This window comes from Lasiodiplodia theobromae, assembly GCF_012971845.1.
Source record: "Lasiodiplodia theobromae strain AM2As chromosome Unknown scaffold_9, whole genome shotgun sequence".
Taxonomy (NCBI): Eukaryota; Fungi; Ascomycota; class Dothideomycetes; order Botryosphaeriales; family Botryosphaeriaceae; genus Lasiodiplodia; species Lasiodiplodia theobromae.
Window position 1 is genome coordinate 240,757 of NW_023336585.1, and position 18,705 is coordinate 259,461.

Below are 18,705 nucleotides of genomic sequence, written 5' to 3' on the forward strand. Positions count from 1 at the left end.
TTTGTGACTTTTGAAGTGGGTTTCGGTATGCGTAAATCTGGAGTTGATAACTGTACATTCACGTCCGGATGGTAGCTTCAACTCCCTATCCCTCGCAGCAGCTGAACTTCATTGTAGCACGGCTCCGTACGACTCGTGGTAGAATAGGCAATGGTGCTCCTCCCCTATAGAGTATGAAGATTTGTAGTGGAAGGTGGAATATTGTGATCAGGTAAGAGAGCGGCTGCGGATTAGTTCGCTGACGGACCACATCTTGTCTTGCCAAGGGGCGGGATAGGTATGACTGTAGAAAGCTTGGAGGGAGCAGTGTCACCGGACACGATTGGATGAGGGAACTGTGCGGAGCATAGGGCGCAAGAGGAGCTGTATAGAGCGAGAAAGGAGGTGGTGGGTGGGGCAGAGCGGCTTCTGCGGTGATTGGATGGGAAAAGGGGGGAGAGGATGGCGAGAGGGAATGGAGGCACTGTGATACCTGAACGTGAGGCTGGCACAGGGGTGAGGTAATTGGAGAGAGTTTCTTTGCCCGAGAGTGGTGCGGTATATAATGCGGTAGGGTGTTTGTTCGGGCGGTGGCACGGCGCTGTGCAACAACGCCCGGAGAGCATCGCGTCCGCGGCATATCAGGAATAGATGTCGCGAAGTTAGATGCCGGAGGAGATGATGAAAATGATCGCGTGCTCATGCTGGCTCGATTCGAAGGGCGCCTTCCGCTTGTTGATATCCGTGCTCCGCTTTGGGGCTAGCTCCCGCTACGGCGTCGAGGAACGCCGCACCTTCTTTCCTTGACACTTCCTCTTCCGCTGTCCACCACATCCAACTTCGAACCATCTCCAAGCATCACTGCCCTGATTCGCCCGACCAACCCGCAGCTCAGAACACTCGTGCAAGCAAGACATGGTCAGCGAGATTCCTGATGGCCCAGCAACGCTGCACGCGACATCTACTCCGAACTAATTGCGAGCCCCTCGTTCGTGTGGTATGTCAGCTTTCTGAGTTCAGAAGTTGAGGTATGCGCACGACTGGCCCCTGATTGAACCCTCGGCGTGCCCTTTATTGGTTTCCCCACACGGCAAAGCAGCTCTGCTCCGAGCTCGACTGTGGGGTCAAGTCATCCAACGCCGGCCTCACAATTTGGAATGGAGAGCCCGTCAATGCTGAAAAGAGCGGGGAAGAGGGGTCGACGAAGCTTGTTGCGTTTTATGGCAGTTTGAAATCCACGTGGAAACGGCCGATCCAGCACATCCCCTTGGGGAAGAGGAGGAAACGGGCCGTCAGCAACAATTGCGATTTTCAGCCGATCACCTGACGGTCTAGTGTAAACGACGCCGATGTCTCGATCTGTTTCGCTCCATTCACGTGTTGCCTATTTCATCACCGCTGCCGGATGCGGGTAGTACGGGTTGACGTACTGCGAGTGCACGAGCATGACGTCCATCCAAGCGTAGTAGCACCAGCCTCGACTTTTGGGAAGCTGATCCTTCCGAACACCCGGGGCTACCGGAAATAGCGGAAGACGAGTTTCCCGCCGGCATGCTTCTTGCCACAAGTGGTGGAAACGCGGCCCGCCTAGCTAGAGGCACTGACGCGACTGTGCGTAGGTTCCGCAGGCCGAGACTCGATGCTCGCGAGCCAAGAAGGCACTATCTCTTGCAGCTCTGGGCAGCAATGCGAGGCGAAGCGTGCAGCAGCGCAGAAAGTGCATTCTGATACAGCGGCATGCTTCCGACTTGGCAATGTGGGTCGAAGAAAGCAGCTACACCAAGGACTCGAGGTTTTAGTTGGGCGAAGCGATCACCATGCCCAGAGATTTGAGGGCATCATGCACAGGGCCGCTCTAAGCATGCTAACCACAGCACCGGAAAGGGGGCGGTACCTGCACCATGTAAAGCGAGGTTGGGCACTGAAGATCGGTCCAGCGCTTTAATGAGCTTACGCCTGCTGGTAGGGAAGGTGTGCAGTGGGTGGCCCAGAGGCTGCCCTCGGCTCGTGTTGCAAGATTTCTGACACCGCACAGGAATAGAAGGTCTTGCGTGACGGGGAATGCGGATGATGAAAAGGGCAGGGCGATGATGAAGCAGCTTAGGATGCGGCCCGGGCAGGGGGAGGGGGAGTCCCGTGCGGATCTGCCGGCCGCCGTGTCGACAAGCGATCGGCGCCAACCTCCAACACCACCACCAAGGTATACCCATCAACGCCGGAGGCAGTGCAGCTCGGGCCCACCGCGTCCGCGGAGCCCGGCCGCCGCCTGGACGAAACGTCGTGGTACGAGCTCGACTCTGCACACCGACGCCTGCCAAGCGCCCTGTGGATACTGGCGATGCACGAACGCGCAACACCGGCGGAACCTCTTGGCATCAGATGTGTGGCTGCCAAGCCGCCTGTAGAAGGCGATACATGTGTTTCGTTCATTTGCGACACGCTGCTTCTCCACCCCCTGCTGCATCTCCTGCCCCTTTCGAACATGGCGGGAAACAAGCGGGAGCCGATCGCAGAACAGACCAGCCTATGTGGCAGCCTAGTTCCGCCGAGAAGACGACGTTTTGGGTGCCCTAATTTGAGCCTCCGCCACGCACTCCGCCCACCGGGAGTACCGGCCAGCCTACCGCTCCCGCCTCCGCCGCTCCACAACACCATGCTACCCGCCTACCGCGTCTATTGTGCCATCGACAAGCTGCCAAATGGAGTTTCGGTACGAGCATGCGCCTGGGTGCTCCCGTGGGTCCCTCTAGCCCGGCGGCAACCCTCCTCCCCTTACTTCCCAACCATATCCCGCACGTCCACCATGACTCTGCGATCGGCGCTCAGCAATGCGTGCCCTTATCTCGCCAAGCAAACAAGTCGCAGTGCCGCTGCCGCGTGCGCCACTCCCGGGCATGGAAGCTTAGTTGTTTGGCACTATGACCACACCCTAGCGTCTTCCATGCTTGTTTTTTGGGCTCGACCGTGAATCCGCGCCAGGAGATCGCTGTTGCACTTGGACCCAACCTGTCAGTGGAGGGTCCAGCTGGCGTCCTTAAAGGATCAAGATCCGTCAAGAGCCCAGGCCCAGCGTCCATCTGCCGCCTTCGACCTTTGTTCGATTTTCCCTTCTTTGCGACCTTCTAGCGTCGCCAAATTATGCGAACACAAGATGGCCGACCACATCTCTCCTGCTAGCTGCGACTCTCGCAGGCCTTCGACCTCTGGTACTATTGAGTTCGAGAAGGAGAAAATCAGAACGCCCGACTTTGGTCAGTGTCCCGAGCCGACTTGTCTGGGCAAACATGCTAACATGCGCCACAGGCTTGAGCCGAGCCGTTACACCTGCCTCACTTGAAGCTCAGGGTGAAGCCGCGTATGACCTCGACGCCGAGCTCCTCACCCTCCCGCCTTCGAAGCGCTGGAGGGCCTACCTCAACCAGCAGATCGCCGTCGATACTCTTCTGGAGCTTGAGCTCTACATGTTGAGTTTCGCTACTGGTATCCAGGACGCCATGACCTTCGCTTTCTACGGCGTCTTTTGTTCCAAGCAAACCGGGAACCTCGTCACCATTGCCCTCTCCGCTTTGGACTCCGACGCTGTGGTTCAGACCGAGACTCACATTGCTACTTCTTTCGCCTCCTTCATCACCGGTGCAGCTCTATTTGGTCACTTCAACAACTTCATTGGAAAGAAGCGTCGCGGCTGGTTAATCTTTGTCAACGCCTTGCAAACCATCATGGTTATCGCCGCCTGTGTCATTAGAAAGATCTCAGTAGACAAGAATGGCATCGACGGAGAACAATCTGGCCCTGACCCCTTCGCTATCGCAGCCATTGCTCTGCTTGGCTTCGCATCCGGCGGTCAAATTTCGCTCGCTCTGTCAGTCGGCATGGCTGAGGTGAACACTACAATGGTACGTGCTGCTGATGAATATTCACAAGTTGTGCTTTCCTAACTTTGTCGAACAGGTTACTGGCGCTTTGGTCATGCTCTCGCACGACAAAAAGCTCCTTCACAAACACAACCCAGGCCGCAATCGCAAGCTGTTCTTCATCGGCAGTATCCTTGGCGGTTCATTCCTCGGTGCCATTGCGAATCGCTTCGCACACTCGGCTCTTTCGCTGCTCCTCGTTGCCATCTGCAAGACCGTCGTCACCTTCATGTTCCTTTGCAACCGTGGCGTCAATAAGAAGCCTGGATCATCCGAGACCGCCGAGAGCTCTGTGGGCCTGAGTCAGATCCTCTGGGGCGATTGAGTCGACACTTCTGGCCATTCTTTGGGCCAAACCTAAATTACCATGGAGAAGGATTCTCTGCCCTGAAATACGGGTTTATGTGGTACACTCGGGGACCAGTGACCAAGCATCTACCCCTTCTGCTGGCTGGTACCAGCGAAGAGCAAAAGCACAAATCGTCATGTGCGTACAGAGCTACATTGGTAGTACAGTTGCCTTAGCGAAACGCCGACTTCTAGCGGTTGCTTGTTCCACACCTGCCTACTCACTTCCCTCCAGTGAGAGCCAGAGACAGGAACATTATGCCTCACTCGGGCCGCACGTTCTTTTCATGATGGCTAAAAGAAAATTTTGGCTGCCAGGTTACATCCTTCAAATTGCGATGTTCCTTTGAACATCTTACGAGAAAGCTGCAGGGTACTGGTACCTTGACTTCTCTGACAATCGTTTCTGCTTTCGTTTCACTTGACCTCTCATCCTTCAGCAACCAAAAGCAAGCGACATGTTTCTCCTCTCGATTTCACTCGTAGCTAGCGCAGGCGTTGGAGTGGTTTATGTTTGAGACGTTTAGAGTCTTCAGAAAAAATTGCGCATTAGGCGATGGCGTTGGAAAAGTCTTTTATTCACCCTCACACATTTCATTATACCCCCATCTTTTTTGTCACGGTCGCCTTCTTCTCCTGCAACTTTTCACATTCTGCTTGCTTCTCTTCAGATACGTTCTCACCAGATATCCCAACTTCACAAACTCTTTGTCACTTCCATCTTCTTTGGAAGTGCTGATTAGACAAACTACAATTAAAAAAATATATATATGCAGCTTCTCGCAGCTGGTTTACCAACTTCCGTGCTCAACTACACTCCAAAGTCAAGCAAACGTAAACACCATGTTGTCCCTTCCACTTGGGGCTGGCCAAGACATGCTGACCCACCCATCAGGCATGCCCAGCACAGAGAACGGTCCCGAGAACGTGCATACGAGCATATGCCTCGCTTCCGGTCACGCAGCCAAGACCATTCTCTGCAACAAGAGTAGCCAAGGAAAACGCTTTATCCGGATCTACAAGATACATGTACGCAGTTCTCCGCGGCGAACTTGTGTCCCAGCCAGGCGGAGTAAGACAACCCGCTCCGGATGAAGCCCCTCCATTCAGTTCCATTTCCTGTGCTGCAACCCTCTCCCATTCGCGTAATTCCCGCTCTCCACTGCCAACTTCGTCTCTCTGAGCATGGGTCCTCCATTGTGAGACGTGCCAAGTCCAAGAGATCCCCCCTCGTCATCACTCTCGCTTGAAGTCTTGTCCTTTCGGCTCGTTCCTTCCGCCCCATCAGCATCATAATCTGCTCCCGCCCCCTGCCCGCATCGCGCCGTTCCGCCAGCCTCTCTCTCCACTTCCTTCCCTGCTTCCCTGTTTTTTCCTTAACTCCTTGCGGTCTGTGATGTGCACTTCTGCAGAATCCCTAGCGCCGCTTGGCATTTCTTACTACCCAGATTCCCCACCTGCTCGCACCTTGTTCAAACCTCGTATCGTAGAAGAGAGAGAGAGAGGGAGCGCTCCCAGCTGAGAGCTACTTCAAACAAGACATGCATATCAACTCTAGACTTCTGACCTCGCATATGCAGTCATACCCACCCATTTTCCACCCACCCCACCCACTCATCTCCCGTCATATCACATCTTATCTCGGCCCGACAGAGATAGAGAGAGAGAGAGAGAGGAAGTGACAAAGAGATACAACGGGGCGCGAGAGCGGACTCCCCGCCTCCCTCCCCTTCCCCATTTCCTCCTCTCGGACGCTCCGAAGGCAACGTTCCCACCCCCCACAGCAAACCCCACTCATCTTTCCGCCTACCTTCCCTCCTTCCACCTTCCGGACCTGAAACTGCGCTTTTTTGCTCGCTTCCCGCCCGCATGGTATTACTGGTGGGGAGTCGGAAAGCGCGGCGGCCGCGGCATTTTGACCTTGTCCCACCAACTAAACCGACCAACCAACAACATTACCGCGACATCCACCACCTATGCACCGTAACTGTATCATTTTTCGCTTGCCGCAGCGCTCGCCAGTGTAGCACCGCTTCCACCTAGCCCAGCTCCGTCAGCCAGCCAGCACGCAATACAGCATCACGATCATTTCCCAAACTTCTCGGTAGCTTCGCTTCCGCCAAACTGGATGGAATGGGGCTTGCTGGCGGGGCTAGATAGCTAGCGAGCTATGTAGCTGGCAGGCAGGTAGACTGGCTGGCAGGCAGGCTAGAAGCAGGTGGAACACGGATGGTGGTGGGGTGCCGCGCTGTTTTTTTTTTTTTTCTTGTTTTGGTTCTCTTTGCCTCCGTTGTCGGAGGACCTCTTTCTTACTACCTCTATAGTATATCTTATTTCTTTCCATTCTGATTGGCTCTTGGCAAAGCAGAGAAAGGTAAGAAAATAGGGTTGAGAAGCAGTGAGACGGGAACGGAGGTCCGTTCTTCCACACCTTACCAAAGGAGGAAGGGAGAGAGGGAGGAGGGAAGTGAGAGTAAGGTTGCATGCAGCAGAAACCAGTAAGCACGCGCTGACAAATTCCGTGAACACCATCAACTACGATAAGGCTGCCGTGTCAGAAATCATCATCATCCCGAGCGGCAGCAGCATTGCAACGTCAGAAAAAAAGTCCCGCAGTCCCGAAAAAAAAATTCCCTCAAGTCAATTTTTTGGATTGATTGGTATCTCCTGTGCCCTCCACCCATCCATCTAAGCGCACCGCTTCCAAGGTCACCACCACTCCGGGGCGAGAAAAATGAATAATCGGCCGATCCCTTACAAAATCAGGAAAAGACGCCAAAAGAAGTCGTAGAATATGGAAGAAAGGAGATAAAGAGGCAGAAAAAACAACATAGCACCCATTTTTTGTTGCTGTATTCAGCAAAGACCCGACGCCGGTACCCCCGCCAAAGGGCACACGCATCATGCATGCAACGTGACTTGATGCGAGCCCAGTCCATATGCAAAACAGAATCGAAATAATCAGTGAAGCAGAGTGCCATTGCCTCAGTCGTGGCATCAAGTTTTGGCGTTCCGAACCTCCTTTCGGCCTGAAGCTTTGCGGCCTACAGGTGGAGGATCATGCGTGGTGTTAGGGTATCAAGCAGTGGCCTCCTCGGGCTTGGCCTTCTTCGCGTCGTTGCCGGCAGCGTCATCCTCGGCAGGGCGCTTCTTGCTAGGCTCCTCGCTGGCTTCGACAATCGGGATGCCCCTGAACAAGATGTTAGTTCTATTCAGTTGACTTTCAAGCAAAAGAGAGATTACTGACCTAGCATCAACCTTCTGCTTGGGGACGGCCCTCTCCTCGTTGTTCTCCTTCGAATCACGGTCGCGGTTGCGGTCGCCGCCACGCCTATCACCACGGCCTCCACGACCGCCACGGCCGCCACGGCCGCGGCCCTTCTGGAACTTGTCGCGGCCCTCCTTCCAGTTACCATCCGAGCCCTTCCTGTCATCACGGCGATCACCACGGTGGAAGCCGCCACGGCCACGGCCACGGCCGCGGTGGCTGTCAGCAGTCGAGTAGTGCGGAGGGCGGGTGGGCTGGGGCTTGATCTTGCCCTCAGCAATGTCCTTGGCCTTCATATCGACATATTCCTTCTTGCTCATGTAGATCAGCTCCTTACCCTCGAACTTGGGCTTCGGGTCAAGAGCGAGGAAGTTCTTCTGGGTCTCCTCGTCCTCGAACTCGACGAAAACGCTGCCCTTGAACTTCTTCTCAGGCCAGGTGCGCCGGAGGCGGACGGACTTGAAGGGGCCATAGTTCAAGAAGAACTTCTCGATGTTGAACTGGGACATCTCATCCTCCTCGGGGAAGCCCTTGGCGTAGATGCTGCGCGGCTGGGTCTTGTCATCGATGACACGGACGTGGTTGTCGTCGTAGGAGTTGCCGAACTTCTCGTCCAGAGGAACCTTGCGGCGCACCTCCTCACCCTCGGTGAGCTCAAGGACCTCGCTGGTCTTGATAGCCTCGACAACGGCCGAATAGGGCTGGAAACGGCGCATGCGGCTGAAGTTGTGGATGACCTTGAGGGGAACGGGCTTGTTCTCATAGCCAGCAACCTGGTTCATGAGGTACTTGTCCATAGGCAGGTTAGAGTCAGAGAAGTAGAACTCGACCTGGTTGACAGTTAGGAAATTTGAGGTGCATAGCGAATCGGCGGTCTACATGCCTGCTTCCTGATCTGTTCAGGATCGCTAGACTCCTCGCCGGCATAGGTCGACTTCTTCTGGAACTTCTGGTACTTGCGAGGGCCCCTGTGGTCCCTCTTGTTGTCCTTGGCGTCCTCAGTAGCTGCGGTTGTGAGTTAGCGCGCGCTACAGCGATTGAGTGTGTGAGCGTACTCTCGTCCTTCTTGGACTCGGCCGCCTCCTTCACATCATTATTGGCCTCGGTGGTGGTCTCAGTGACGGCTTCAGTAGCAGCCTCAGCAGGAGCCTCAGTGGTAGCCTCAGCGGGCTTCTCGACAGGCGCGCTAGCAGTCTGCTCGGCGGTAGGCTCGGTGACGGCGGGAGCGGCCTCGGCGGGCTGAACTTGGTTGTCGGACATCGTGATAGTATAGACTTCTGGCTTGCGAGCAGAAGGTGGTTGTGTGAGGCTAATATAGAGGAGGGCGCTGTCGAGCAAAGCGCGTTGCCTAGCGGGGCAAGAGCGGTTAGAAGTGAAATTTCGGAAGGATGCGACAAGGCAATGACTGGGCGAGAATGACTCACGGTTGGTCGGGGAATTGGAGACGGTGCAGCGACCCGCAACTGGCGGTTCAAAGGCTGGGCAATGGAGTTGGAGACGAAGAGACGGTGGCGGCGGGCGCTGAAGAAAGTTCCTGATAGAGCGCGCGCAAAGACGCAAAGATGGTGGGCAGGCGGGAGCTCGGACCACGCCAAGATTTCGAGGTGCGCCCGCGGCGGGTGAGGCCTCCGATTGGCTGCGGGCCCAGCAGTGCGGCGCGACTCCAGCGAAAGTCGTGAATCTGCCTCGAGCCATCACTCCCATCGCCCATCCCCAACCCAGCCCTCAGCCATGCGCAAGCGTTTCCACTGGCTCAAGAAGCCCGTACGGCCTCCTCTCTGCATCTTTCCCATTGACGTCCGCCCGCTCACTGCTGCCAGAAAATCAGGGCCGACTGGTCCAAGGAAAACCTCTACAACATCGCACGCGCAACCATTCCGCCCACCGGCAGCAAGACTTTCTTCCAGCAGAAATGGAACGCCAAGGCCTTGACCCGTGCCTACCACGGTGAACAGATCCGCGAAAAGCAATGGCAGCGCATGTTCCGTCGCACCTTGCCCGCAGTTGTGCCCATGGACCACAAGTATCTCGCCCAAAACGACGGCAGCGAACAAGCTCTCGGTCGCGGCTCCGGTGAAGACGAGCCTACCGACTTCTCCTCGCGCCGCACTCCGCAGATGACTCCTTACATGCACATGACCTACTATCCCGTCGAACGCCGCCTGGATACGGCTGTTTGGCGTGCTCTGTTTGCCTCGAGCGCTCGCCAGGCCCGCCAATTCGTTGTGCACGGATGGGTCAAGGTCAACGGCAAGAAGGTGCGGCCAATCTTGATCTCAGCTCTACAGTGTTCGCATACTGACATGATGCATCGGCAGATGAACTATCCTGGCTATATGCTGAACCCCGGCGACCTGTTCCAAGTTGACCCGGAGCGTGTCATGTGGGCCACCGGCGCCCGCAAAGACGAGAAGCGCCAGATGATCACCGTGGGCAAGAAGCCGACCGAAAAGGCTGAGTCGCAAGATACCGCCAAGGAGGAGGGACAGGAAACGGCTGCCGAGACGGACGCGGAAAAGACGGATGCTGAGGCCAAGTCGGAGGAGGCTACGGAGGCAAAGGAGGCGGAGAAGGAACCTGAAACTAACGAGGAGGAAGTGAAGAACACTCTGAAGTCCTTGATGGAACGGACCGAGGCCATGATGGCGGACTCCGAAGAGCTGTCGGCAAAGCGCAAGCAAGATCTTCGCGGCTTCCGTCAGGCCCTTCGCAAGATGCTTTCGCGTGCCAGGGGTGTCTCGACCTCCGTCACCGATGACCTGGAAGCTCGTCTAGCTGAAATCTCCAACAAGCTCGTCAAGGCCAAATCTCCCAAGCAGCAGGTCAAGGAAGCAACCGCCGTCGATGCCTTTACCGAGGAGCAGGAGGAGTTGCTCCAAGAAGCCCTGGAGAAGATGCGCGAGAACCCCTTCGACCCGAGCAAGCCGTATCTCACCCCCTGGAGACCTCGCAGCTTCATGTCCGCTTTCGCTTTCATCCCCCGTTACCTCGAGGTCAACCAAAACATCTGCGCTGCCGTGTACCTCAGACACCCGGTGGCAAGGCCCGGCATGGCTGAGGTGCCCACTCCTTTCCACTATGAGACCAACCAGCTGGCTTTCAACTGGTACCTGAGGAGACGGTAAACGCATCGAAAGGGCATTGGGATCTGGTATGAGGCGTCATGTAGAACAAAATCGTTGCATGATTGGGTGGGAGGTTCATATATCATTGTACATTATTTGTGAAACGACATTCAAGGAGTCAAGGTCAGTCGCGCTTTTCGCATGCATCTGTTCGTGAGAGTACTTCGTTACAACTTCACATATGCTTTCAGTAGCGGGAGGCAGAATTCGGTAAGCCCATTCATCTCACATCATTACATTACTTAGCGTAGAGTCTACTTAGTCTTCGCACTCGCATAAAACCCGCAAAGAATTACCCGAGCACAGTAACCCTCAATCCCCCCCTCCCTCTAAACCGTCCTCTTCCCCGCGCAGCTCCCCCACGACGGCTGGCACCAATTCGCGGCACCACAAAAGTCCTCACCCGTGCCGCAAAAGTTGCTCCCGCTGCAGCACAGCCCATCGGCACACCTCTTGTTCACGATCGGCCCGCACGTCTCGCCCTCGCCCGCCGTCCCGGTCGACCCGGACGGCGTGGTCACGGGCTTGCTGACGCCATTGACGCCGCATTTACCGAACCCGGCCTGACAGCCGTCGCCGCAGTACATGGCCGCGTCCTGGATGTCGTTCTTGGGGCCGCAGTGGCCCGCCGCCGAGCAGCACCGGTAGAAGTAGCCGCCGGGCCCGGCGCCTGGGCACGAGACGCCGCCTTGCGCGTGGCCGCAGACGTCGATGACGGGGATGGAGGCGGCGAAGGTGTTGTTGGTGTTGGTGGCGGTGGCGGTGGTGGTGCGGGTGGTGGAGGAAGTCTTGGTTGTGGTGGTGGGCTTGGTGGTTGTGAGGTTGTTGTTGGACTTTTTCTGTTTGGGACGGGAGAGATGCTGGGGATTAGTAAACTGGATCTGGGGTCGAGGGCTTGTGAAGGGGAGGAATGGGGAGGGTTTACTCACAGCGCAGCTGGAGCCTGGGCCCGAGAAGGCGCTCAGACAGGTGGCTGGGTCGCAGTAGTCGGCGCCGGTATCGCACTGGAGAAGGAATGCGTCAGTCGGGATATCCTTGGTTGACAGCTGTGATGACGTTCAAGGGTATCGGACGCATGCAACGCTGCGTAACTTCTCTTCCTCTCGAAACAACTCACGGCTCAATCTTCGCCGAGAGTTAAGATACTCGTGGTGCATATCTGAGGTTACGTTGCACAGCAGAGTGAAAAGGCAAAAAAGAAAAAAAAAATAAGCGTGGGAAGGTAGCACAACAGCCGCAGCGGTGACAGCCGCATGGCTCTCAGGGCTGAGCTCGTAACGAAAAGAGAAACGACAGCTGAGATCGGAACGAGGGTGATAGCAACGAACCGAGAATTGGCGAGACTTACCCATCCATATTGGCTACCTGTCAAGTGAACATTGGTCAGAGGAGGCGACAGCGTTGAAGTAGAAGTGTACGTACAGCAAGTGTTGGCAGCGCAGATCTGATTGTTGTACTTAGGTCCGCAGTTCTGGCACAAGCCGCTCGCCGCGGCGAGCAGAAGTAGCAACAAGAGTGAGATGTAGGAGGGCATGGCGATGGTGGGTGTAAAGACAGAGAAACAAGCTCTGGCAAGACTTTTAGCAAGCCAGCGGTTTATATATTCTTCCGCCTGCGCCGTCCTGATATTTTCAGAGGCTGGTTGGCTTGCTTGCTTGTCTTGTCGACTGGCACATGCATGACTGCGTTCAGCAGAGTGTCTTGGCGGCGCAGGGGCAGGGCAGACATGCGGCGGAGTGGAGTGGAGAAGGCGGGAAGAAAAAGAAAGCAAAAGCTGGCTGGTCGGAACATAATGATGTGGCGCTCCTTCGATCGTACTACTCGAAGCGCCGTGCTCGTATCCTTTTCTGGATCAGGCGTTCGCTTGTTCCTGGCGGCTGACGATCCAGATGTACATCGTCTGGGCGGCTACGAAGCGGAATGGGTCGACGTATGACAGACACTCGGCTCCGTCGATTACTGGGGCTCAATGTTGACCGGACAATCAGAAGAGGTTATGGCAGGCATCCTGGTCAATATGGATTTCTATTTTGGATCTGTTGCGTCGCGCGGCTGCAGCTGCGATTGCGGGCCAACAGCAGGCCGTGACAACAGCTGTCGTTTGCTGATCGTACAGTCCCCTCTCGCAGCCGATGGCTAGCGTGGATTTATTTTTTGGTCATGTCATGGGCAGTTGAAGCTATCGTCCGGACGTGTATGTAGAATTTTTAATTCGACATTCTCGTCCGGACGATAGCTTCAACTGCCCACATACGTTATTTTTCTGAAGCAAAGCTGGGGGCATAGTTACGCTATGTTCTAGAGCCCTGCTATCCTTCGCGCTAGCCATCGGCTGCAGCACCCCTCTGTATGATCTGAGACCCTGGTTGCTGAGCTCACAAGCTTGGACATGAGCGTTCGAGCGTTCAATCTCAATTCTGATGGCACAATTTTGATTTAAGTTTTTAGTCGGATGAGGATGAAGTAAGGTTATGGTTTTGTACCCCACTATTGAAGATGAATCGCTGCCTTAAATTGCCTCGGCTCGGCTTATGCCGAGTGTCGGTCAAATATCAGCACATCTCATCCGGCATTCAACACTTGAGCGTAGTTCTTCTCTAGCACCAGGAAAAGAGACGGAAGAAGAAAGATACCATTGTGATCACATTCTGTAACGCGTGTCGAAGAAAGAACATCAGCAAGAATGGCGGACGTCGCAGATTGGACCCACCTCTCCCAGATGGACCCGGAGTTTGAACAGGTACGTACACCCTGATATACCCCCACAATCATGATTCAGGAACTCACGAACCGTTTCAGTTACTCCAAACCCTTTCCGAACCACCTTCGCTCTCTGATGTCCTCCCCTATGGCATCTCCACGATGCGCACCCACCTTTCGGCCGCCAAGCAGGAGATGAACGCCGAACTGGAGGGCGACGCGCACCTGGACGAGATCTCCGTATCCGACACCACGGTACCAGCCCGCGACGGCTATCAGATCCCTGTGCGGATCTACAAGCCCCTCGCCGCCGACTCTTCCGGCCACCCTTTGATCATTCTTTTCCACGGCGGCGGCTTCTGCCTCGGCGGGATCGAAAACGAGGAGCTGCTGTCACGTAAGCTGGCCGCGCCGCCGCTGCGCTGCGTCGTTATCAATGTCGACTACCGACTGGCGCCCGAGCACGTCTTCCCCGCCGCCGTGAACGACGCGTGGGATGTCGTTCAGTGGGTGAGTTCATGGTTCTTCTTTTCCTCTCCTCTTCTCTCTTCTTCATTCCAGCTCTTTTCCTTTGATCTCCTCCTTCCCCACATCCGCGATATAGAATGTGTCCGCATACGTAAAACCAAAAAGGAAAAAAAAAATAATGGGGAATCGAACTCGAAACCCTTGAGGGATGTTGCTACAATAATGGCCGGAACCCAGTCTGAACATCCAAGTGGCCGGCACCACTAGTTCGGGGGTTTCGCTATGTTACACTAATCTCGCCCTTGACCGGGGTTTGTAGTGGCAGAATAACTTACTGGAGGGCCTGATATACACCATGTTAAAGTCCTTGTAGCATTCACTCCCCCCACTGCTGCTCACCGAGACACAAGACACCCTACACAATCACAACCCACCCAACCCAGCACCCAGCACCCAGCACTAACCACTCTTCCTACCAACCAGGCCGCCGCCAACGCCACCACCCCCGCCCTCGCCCCCGCCAACCCAACAACCGGCTTCATCGTCGGCGGCGTATCCGCCGGCGCCAACCTCTCCGCCGTCGTCGGCACTCTGGCGCGGGACGCGGCGCTCACACCGCCTCTGACAGGGCTACTCCTGTCCGTCCCACCCGTCTTCAACTCGTACGACCCGCCGGCCGCCTTCGCCCCGTCGCTGCGCTCGCTCGAGCAAAACGCCAACGCGCCCGTGCTGGACCGCGCGGGCATCGACGCCTTCTTCGGCGCCTACGCGCCCGACCGGGAGTCGCCGCTGTTCAACCTGTACACCGATGGCAGCACGCGTGCGGGGTTGCCGCCCGTCTACTTCCAGGTGTGCGGGTTGGATCCGCTGCGCGATGAGGGCTTGGTGCTCGAGCGCGAGTTGCGCACCGAGCACGGCACGCCGACTAAGCTGCAGCTGTATCCGGGCCTGCCGCACAGCTTCTGGAGTTTCTTCCCGCAGCTGCAGGCGAGCAAGCAGTGGCCGCAGGACACCCAGGACGGGGTGGAGTGGCTCTTGAAGACGACCAAGGAATGAAAGGCCTCGTAGTAGAGGTTTAGAAGTAAGAGAAGGGAGGGAAAGAGAAGAATTCCGGGCTTCTCTGTGCAAATTTCTTTGGTCCTGTTTCAAAGTCTGCTGTCTCTACCAATAAGTTACCACAATCTAATCATCCTCTTCAATTCCTGTCTTCCGGGGGGCAAGGCAGCGTCAGCTTTCATTGTTCCTCTTTGACATTCTTTTCTTTCTGGGGCTTGGCGAGCATGGGCTGCAGTGTCTGCTTCATCATGCCGCAGAAACTCTCGAATAGCACCTGGTCCTGCCCCTGAACCCATCTTATGAGGAGCTCGTCAGTCTGAACACTTATTTCGAACCCCAACGCAATCTCATTATCACTTTCATCCTTGAGTTCCACATCTTTCTCCAGAGTCGCTTGCTTTCCTCCCTCTTCCCTTTTCCTCTTCCTCCGCGCAGATCGTGACCAGACGTTCTTCGTTGCTCTACCGTATCCGAGGCGTAGCTCCTCGTTCCATTTCCACTGAAGCGCCAGATTGTGCATCGTCTCGTCGATTGCTTTTGCAAACCGCTCCATCGGTATATCGGAGATGGGGAGCTTGTAGTCTGTCGGCAACGGAAGGATGTGTTTGATGTTCATATCCCGCCGAGCGATTTCCTGTACCAAGGTCAGCGGTCCAATGATATCGAGCAAGCTGACGGATCCACATACCGCTCTTGGTCGTAGGTCTCGCCAACTCCAGCCGACAGCCCATCTCCTGGTTTTATGTTGCGCACCTAGGCAGCATACGGCCCAGTTTCTGCAGCCAAGCTCCCGGAGTTTCTCTACTAGCTTGATGGTGCTTGATAGTTTCCCAAGCATTGACGTGTACCACGCGACCTTTTGTCCAAGCACGCGGCTTTCTTCAACCATTCGTAGCACGAAGCCCAGGTCGCCCCCTTCTGTTACCATCTCCACCTCGGAGCCGGTGCAGACGGAATTCGGGCCTTTGGTCTTACCTTCTCCGGAGATGGAGGCCTTCCATTCGGCAACGGACGAGAAGAAAGGGGGATTGCAGATGGTGAAGTCGAGCTGGTCGAGTTCAAGTGCCGCCAGCGGAATCAGAGGACCATCGCGCTTCGTCTTCATGACATGACAGCGTGCCGAGAAGCCGTTCGCCTGGACATTTCGAAGCGCGTACGAGAAGTTCAACAAATCTATGTCGGTGGCATTCATGCGCCATTTTGGCCGGGTCCGTAGCGCGAGAAGAGTGTATATGCAAGATGCTCCACAGCCGCTGAAAGGACGTAAGATTGGACACTTTTTCTTGGAAGCAAAGTTACGTACATATCTAAACCTATTACCTGGCGATCCTTGTGCGGGTTCGGAGGTAGCGAGTCGGCTGTGATATCAAAATCATCAAAATAAGACGGGTTAATTGACTCGACCAAGTCCTGGATCCAGCGGACGTAGAGATATCTGAGGGCATGGTCAGAGGCTCGGTTCCAAACATTTATGACACAATAAAAGATCCAAGCAGGTCTGTTGCTCTGAAGAGCGAGGAGATTCGAGATGAGTACAGCACGAAATGGCAAAGGTAGTGTCGCTGCAAGGCGTACAAGACTCATGTGTACGCAGCAGGACGGAGATGGCGGCGCGGAATCCTTGCAGGGATAGCCGCGGGCCGGTCGGGTGCAGTTGCAAGAGGATGAGGAGCAGCACGGGCGATGGCAGTGAAGCCAGACTGAAGGGGAAGGAAGAGCGGCACTTACCGGGATGTCTGGACAATGAAACGTGGAGGTCAGTCACCACTCGCGCGGGTCACAGTGCGGGGCAGCTTACGGGAGGGCACAGCCTGTCGGGCGGAAGGTCGACAGTGAGGTCGAAGTCTCGTCTCAGCAGCGACGCCGTCAGCTGTCTGCAGGGTCGTCGTCAGCCAGGTACCCGGCGATGCACTGACCACGACGCGACGCGACAACGTACCTGACAGCGCGGGGGTCGTGGAAGTCGACCTTGTCCTTGGTCGAGGAGCGGATCTCAGTCAGATCCGGGTCTTCCTCTCCGTGGAGCATGGTTGCCCGGTAAGGGTTTGCGGCGCCGTGTCAAAGTTTGAAGGAGGATCCGCGAGCTAGGTGGGTGCACAGCGCAAATCCCATTTCGTTAAGAGCGCCTGAGGCAGCTGCCCGTCGCCCCTCCCACGCTCAGAGGCAGGAACAAAGTATGCCGGGAACCTTTCACCTCGATGCCAATGCACTTCAAATTTGCTGTAAAGCAAGTGTACCGTGGTCTTGAAGCGAAGGAGACAAGGGTTCGGGAGCCAATGACACTAGAGTGTGCATCCAAGACACCCCTATATCTTCATGTGAATAATAGCCACTACGCTGTACTTGCCGGCCTTAATGTCGTAGACTGCACAGCACAGCGGAAGGGGCCAAGACTGTCCTTCGGCTACAATTGTGCACACACAGTCAATACTTCAGCATTCCAAGCCCACCATACGACCAATCCTACACAGCACAAACAGCCCCCTAACGCCCCGCCGATAGCCCTTCCGTAGAATTCGCCTCATTCGCCCACGAGTCGTAAAGTAAAGCAAAAGCCAAGCCCGATTGTCCTCCGGTACCTCCTCACCACCAGCCAAACGCGCCAAAAGAGCCCACCGTGTTGGACTGCTGGCCGTATCTGATCTCTTGGAATGATGGAACGGTATTAGGCTTGTAGAATCCCAAGAGCTTTTCCATATCGCCTTCGTCCATCTCCACTAAGTCATCCAAGCTCCAGGTTTCGCAAACCTTAGACATCCTTTTCCATGGTCAGCGAAATTGATCCGGTCACATCAGGACTCGCGAGGCTCACCATTGCATGCGCTTTGGACCTTCTTCTTGGCGCGACGCGATTTTCCTTAGCTTCCGCCGCAGCAGACCAACCTTCTGGATGGCGGCGCCGATATTGGGAGGCAGGGTCGCCGCAATCTGCCTCCGCACAATATTGGCCAGCCTTGGCCCGTTGCCGTTGGTGCTGACCATTATCTGCAGCGGGCCGTCGCGGTGCACGCTCCCAAAGTAGAAATCGCACTCGGGGGGCACGTCGGCAATGTTCGCCGCTATCCTCCTCTCCTTGCATAGCTTGTAGATCTGGGTCGAGGCCTCGGGATCGTCGACGGCTGTAAGGACCATGTCGACGCCATCGAGGTCGGACGGCTCGAATTTGCGATCGACATAGTCGACCTGCTTCTGGGCGATGCGGTATGCTACTTCGTCGTTCAGGCCGTCGGCGGGCGAGACTACCGTGACCTTTGCGTCGGCGTTCAGGACGTTCAGGATGCGGCCGGCAGCGACCTGGGCTTTCCGTCAATGTCAACACTGCAAGGACCGGGGGAAAAAAGTGAGCATGTGCCTACCTCGCCGCCGCCCACGACAAGGACGCGCTTGTTGCGCACCTGCCACGCAAGGATGAGCGAGCCACCGCCCTGGACCTCGGGGAAGCGAGCAGCCATGATCGAGCAATCGTGTAGTGGATAGAGCACGCGAGCGGGTTGTAGCGCGAAGAAAGCAGCTCACACATCCATGATTGATGAGATCAGCACCGGCGCTCACAAGCCACAGCCGTGGCTCCAGTCCCGGGGTCTGCCCAGACCCGCCGAAGTTGCCGGCCGCGGCGTCGGGAGCAGAGCGCGCGCTGACGCGCAATTGCGACGGCACGCAAACCAGACCAAAGGGCGGGCCGGCGGGACCTGCAGGGGCGCGCGCGACTTGCGTGCCAGGGCGGTGGGCGGGCGAGGGTGGAATGCAGGCATAGAGCGGTGCAGAAGAGCCGCTGCGGGCGCCTCAGTGCTCCGCCGGGCTGCCACTAGTCAGGCCCCACGCCCAGCTGCACCACCACCGCCTCGCG

The 18,705-nt window shown here is 56.2% G+C and overlaps 8 protein-coding genes across 8 annotated transcripts; 3 read left to right on the plus strand and 5 right to left on the minus strand.

Annotated features, from left to right (window-relative positions):
• Positions 1 to 3,130: 3,130 nt before the first annotated feature.
• Positions 3,131 to 4,218, plus strand: LTHEOB_3473 (uncharacterized protein; the record flags this gene model as incomplete). Its single annotated transcript, XM_035512400.1, has 3 exons — positions 3,131 to 3,230; positions 3,283 to 3,875; positions 3,931 to 4,218. The coding sequence occupies 3 exons, from the start codon at positions 3,131 to 3,133 to the stop codon at positions 4,216 to 4,218; spliced, it is 981 nt and encodes a 326-aa protein (XP_035362561.1).
• A 3,101-nt stretch (positions 4,219 to 7,319) lies between these two features.
• On the minus strand, positions 7,320 to 8,306 carry LTHEOB_3474 (RNA-binding la domain protein; the record flags this gene model as incomplete). The annotated part of the gene is made up of 2 exons (XM_035512401.1): positions 7,320 to 7,431; positions 7,489 to 8,306. The coding sequence occupies 2 exons, from the start codon at positions 8,304 to 8,306 to the stop codon at positions 7,320 to 7,322; spliced, it is 930 nt and encodes a 309-aa protein (XP_035362562.1).
• A 44-nt stretch (positions 8,307 to 8,350) lies between these two features.
• On the minus strand, positions 8,351 to 8,769 carry LTHEOB_3475 (RNA-binding la domain protein; the record flags this gene model as incomplete). The annotated part of the gene is made up of 2 exons (XM_035512402.1): positions 8,351 to 8,514; positions 8,565 to 8,769. The coding sequence occupies 2 exons, from the start codon at positions 8,767 to 8,769 to the stop codon at positions 8,351 to 8,353; spliced, it is 369 nt and encodes a 122-aa protein (XP_035362563.1).
• A 471-nt stretch (positions 8,770 to 9,240) lies between these two features.
• On the plus strand, positions 9,241 to 10,634 carry LTHEOB_3476 (RNA-binding protein; the record flags this gene model as incomplete). The annotated part of the gene is made up of 3 exons (XM_035512403.1): positions 9,241 to 9,273; positions 9,330 to 9,767; positions 9,828 to 10,634. The coding sequence occupies 3 exons, from the start codon at positions 9,241 to 9,243 to the stop codon at positions 10,632 to 10,634; spliced, it is 1,278 nt and encodes a 425-aa protein (XP_035362564.1).
• A 329-nt stretch (positions 10,635 to 10,963) lies between these two features.
• Positions 10,964 to 12,168, minus strand: LTHEOB_3477 (Carbohydrate-binding module family 18 protein; the record flags this gene model as incomplete). The annotated part of the gene is made up of 4 exons (XM_035512404.1): positions 10,964 to 11,515; positions 11,564 to 11,638; positions 11,983 to 11,999; positions 12,057 to 12,168. The coding sequence occupies 4 exons, from the start codon at positions 12,166 to 12,168 to the stop codon at positions 10,964 to 10,966; spliced, it is 756 nt and encodes a 251-aa protein (XP_035362565.1).
• A 1,149-nt stretch (positions 12,169 to 13,317) lies between these two features.
• LTHEOB_3478 (Lipase 2) lies at positions 13,318 to 14,858 on the plus strand (the record flags this gene model as incomplete). Its single annotated transcript, XM_035512405.1, has 3 exons — positions 13,318 to 13,374; positions 13,434 to 13,844; positions 14,286 to 14,858. The coding sequence occupies 3 exons, from the start codon at positions 13,318 to 13,320 to the stop codon at positions 14,856 to 14,858; spliced, it is 1,041 nt and encodes a 346-aa protein (XP_035362566.1).
• Positions 14,859 to 15,036: 178 nt separating this feature from the next.
• LTHEOB_3479 (S-adenosyl-L-methionine dependent methyltransferase predicted) lies at positions 15,037 to 16,886 on the minus strand (the record flags this gene model as incomplete). The annotated part of the gene is made up of 6 exons (XM_035512406.1): positions 15,037 to 15,492; positions 15,625 to 15,993; positions 16,179 to 16,293; positions 16,587 to 16,594; positions 16,657 to 16,732; positions 16,798 to 16,886. The coding sequence occupies 6 exons, from the start codon at positions 16,884 to 16,886 to the stop codon at positions 15,037 to 15,039; spliced, it is 1,113 nt and encodes a 370-aa protein (XP_035362567.1).
• A 555-nt stretch (positions 16,887 to 17,441) lies between these two features.
• Positions 17,442 to 18,310, minus strand: LTHEOB_3480 (Siroheme synthase; the record flags this gene model as incomplete). The annotated part of the gene is made up of 3 exons (XM_035512408.1): positions 17,442 to 17,616; positions 17,671 to 18,152; positions 18,215 to 18,310. The coding sequence occupies 3 exons, from the start codon at positions 18,308 to 18,310 to the stop codon at positions 17,442 to 17,444; spliced, it is 753 nt and encodes a 250-aa protein (XP_035362568.1).
• Between the last annotated feature and the right edge of the window lie 395 nt (positions 18,311 to 18,705).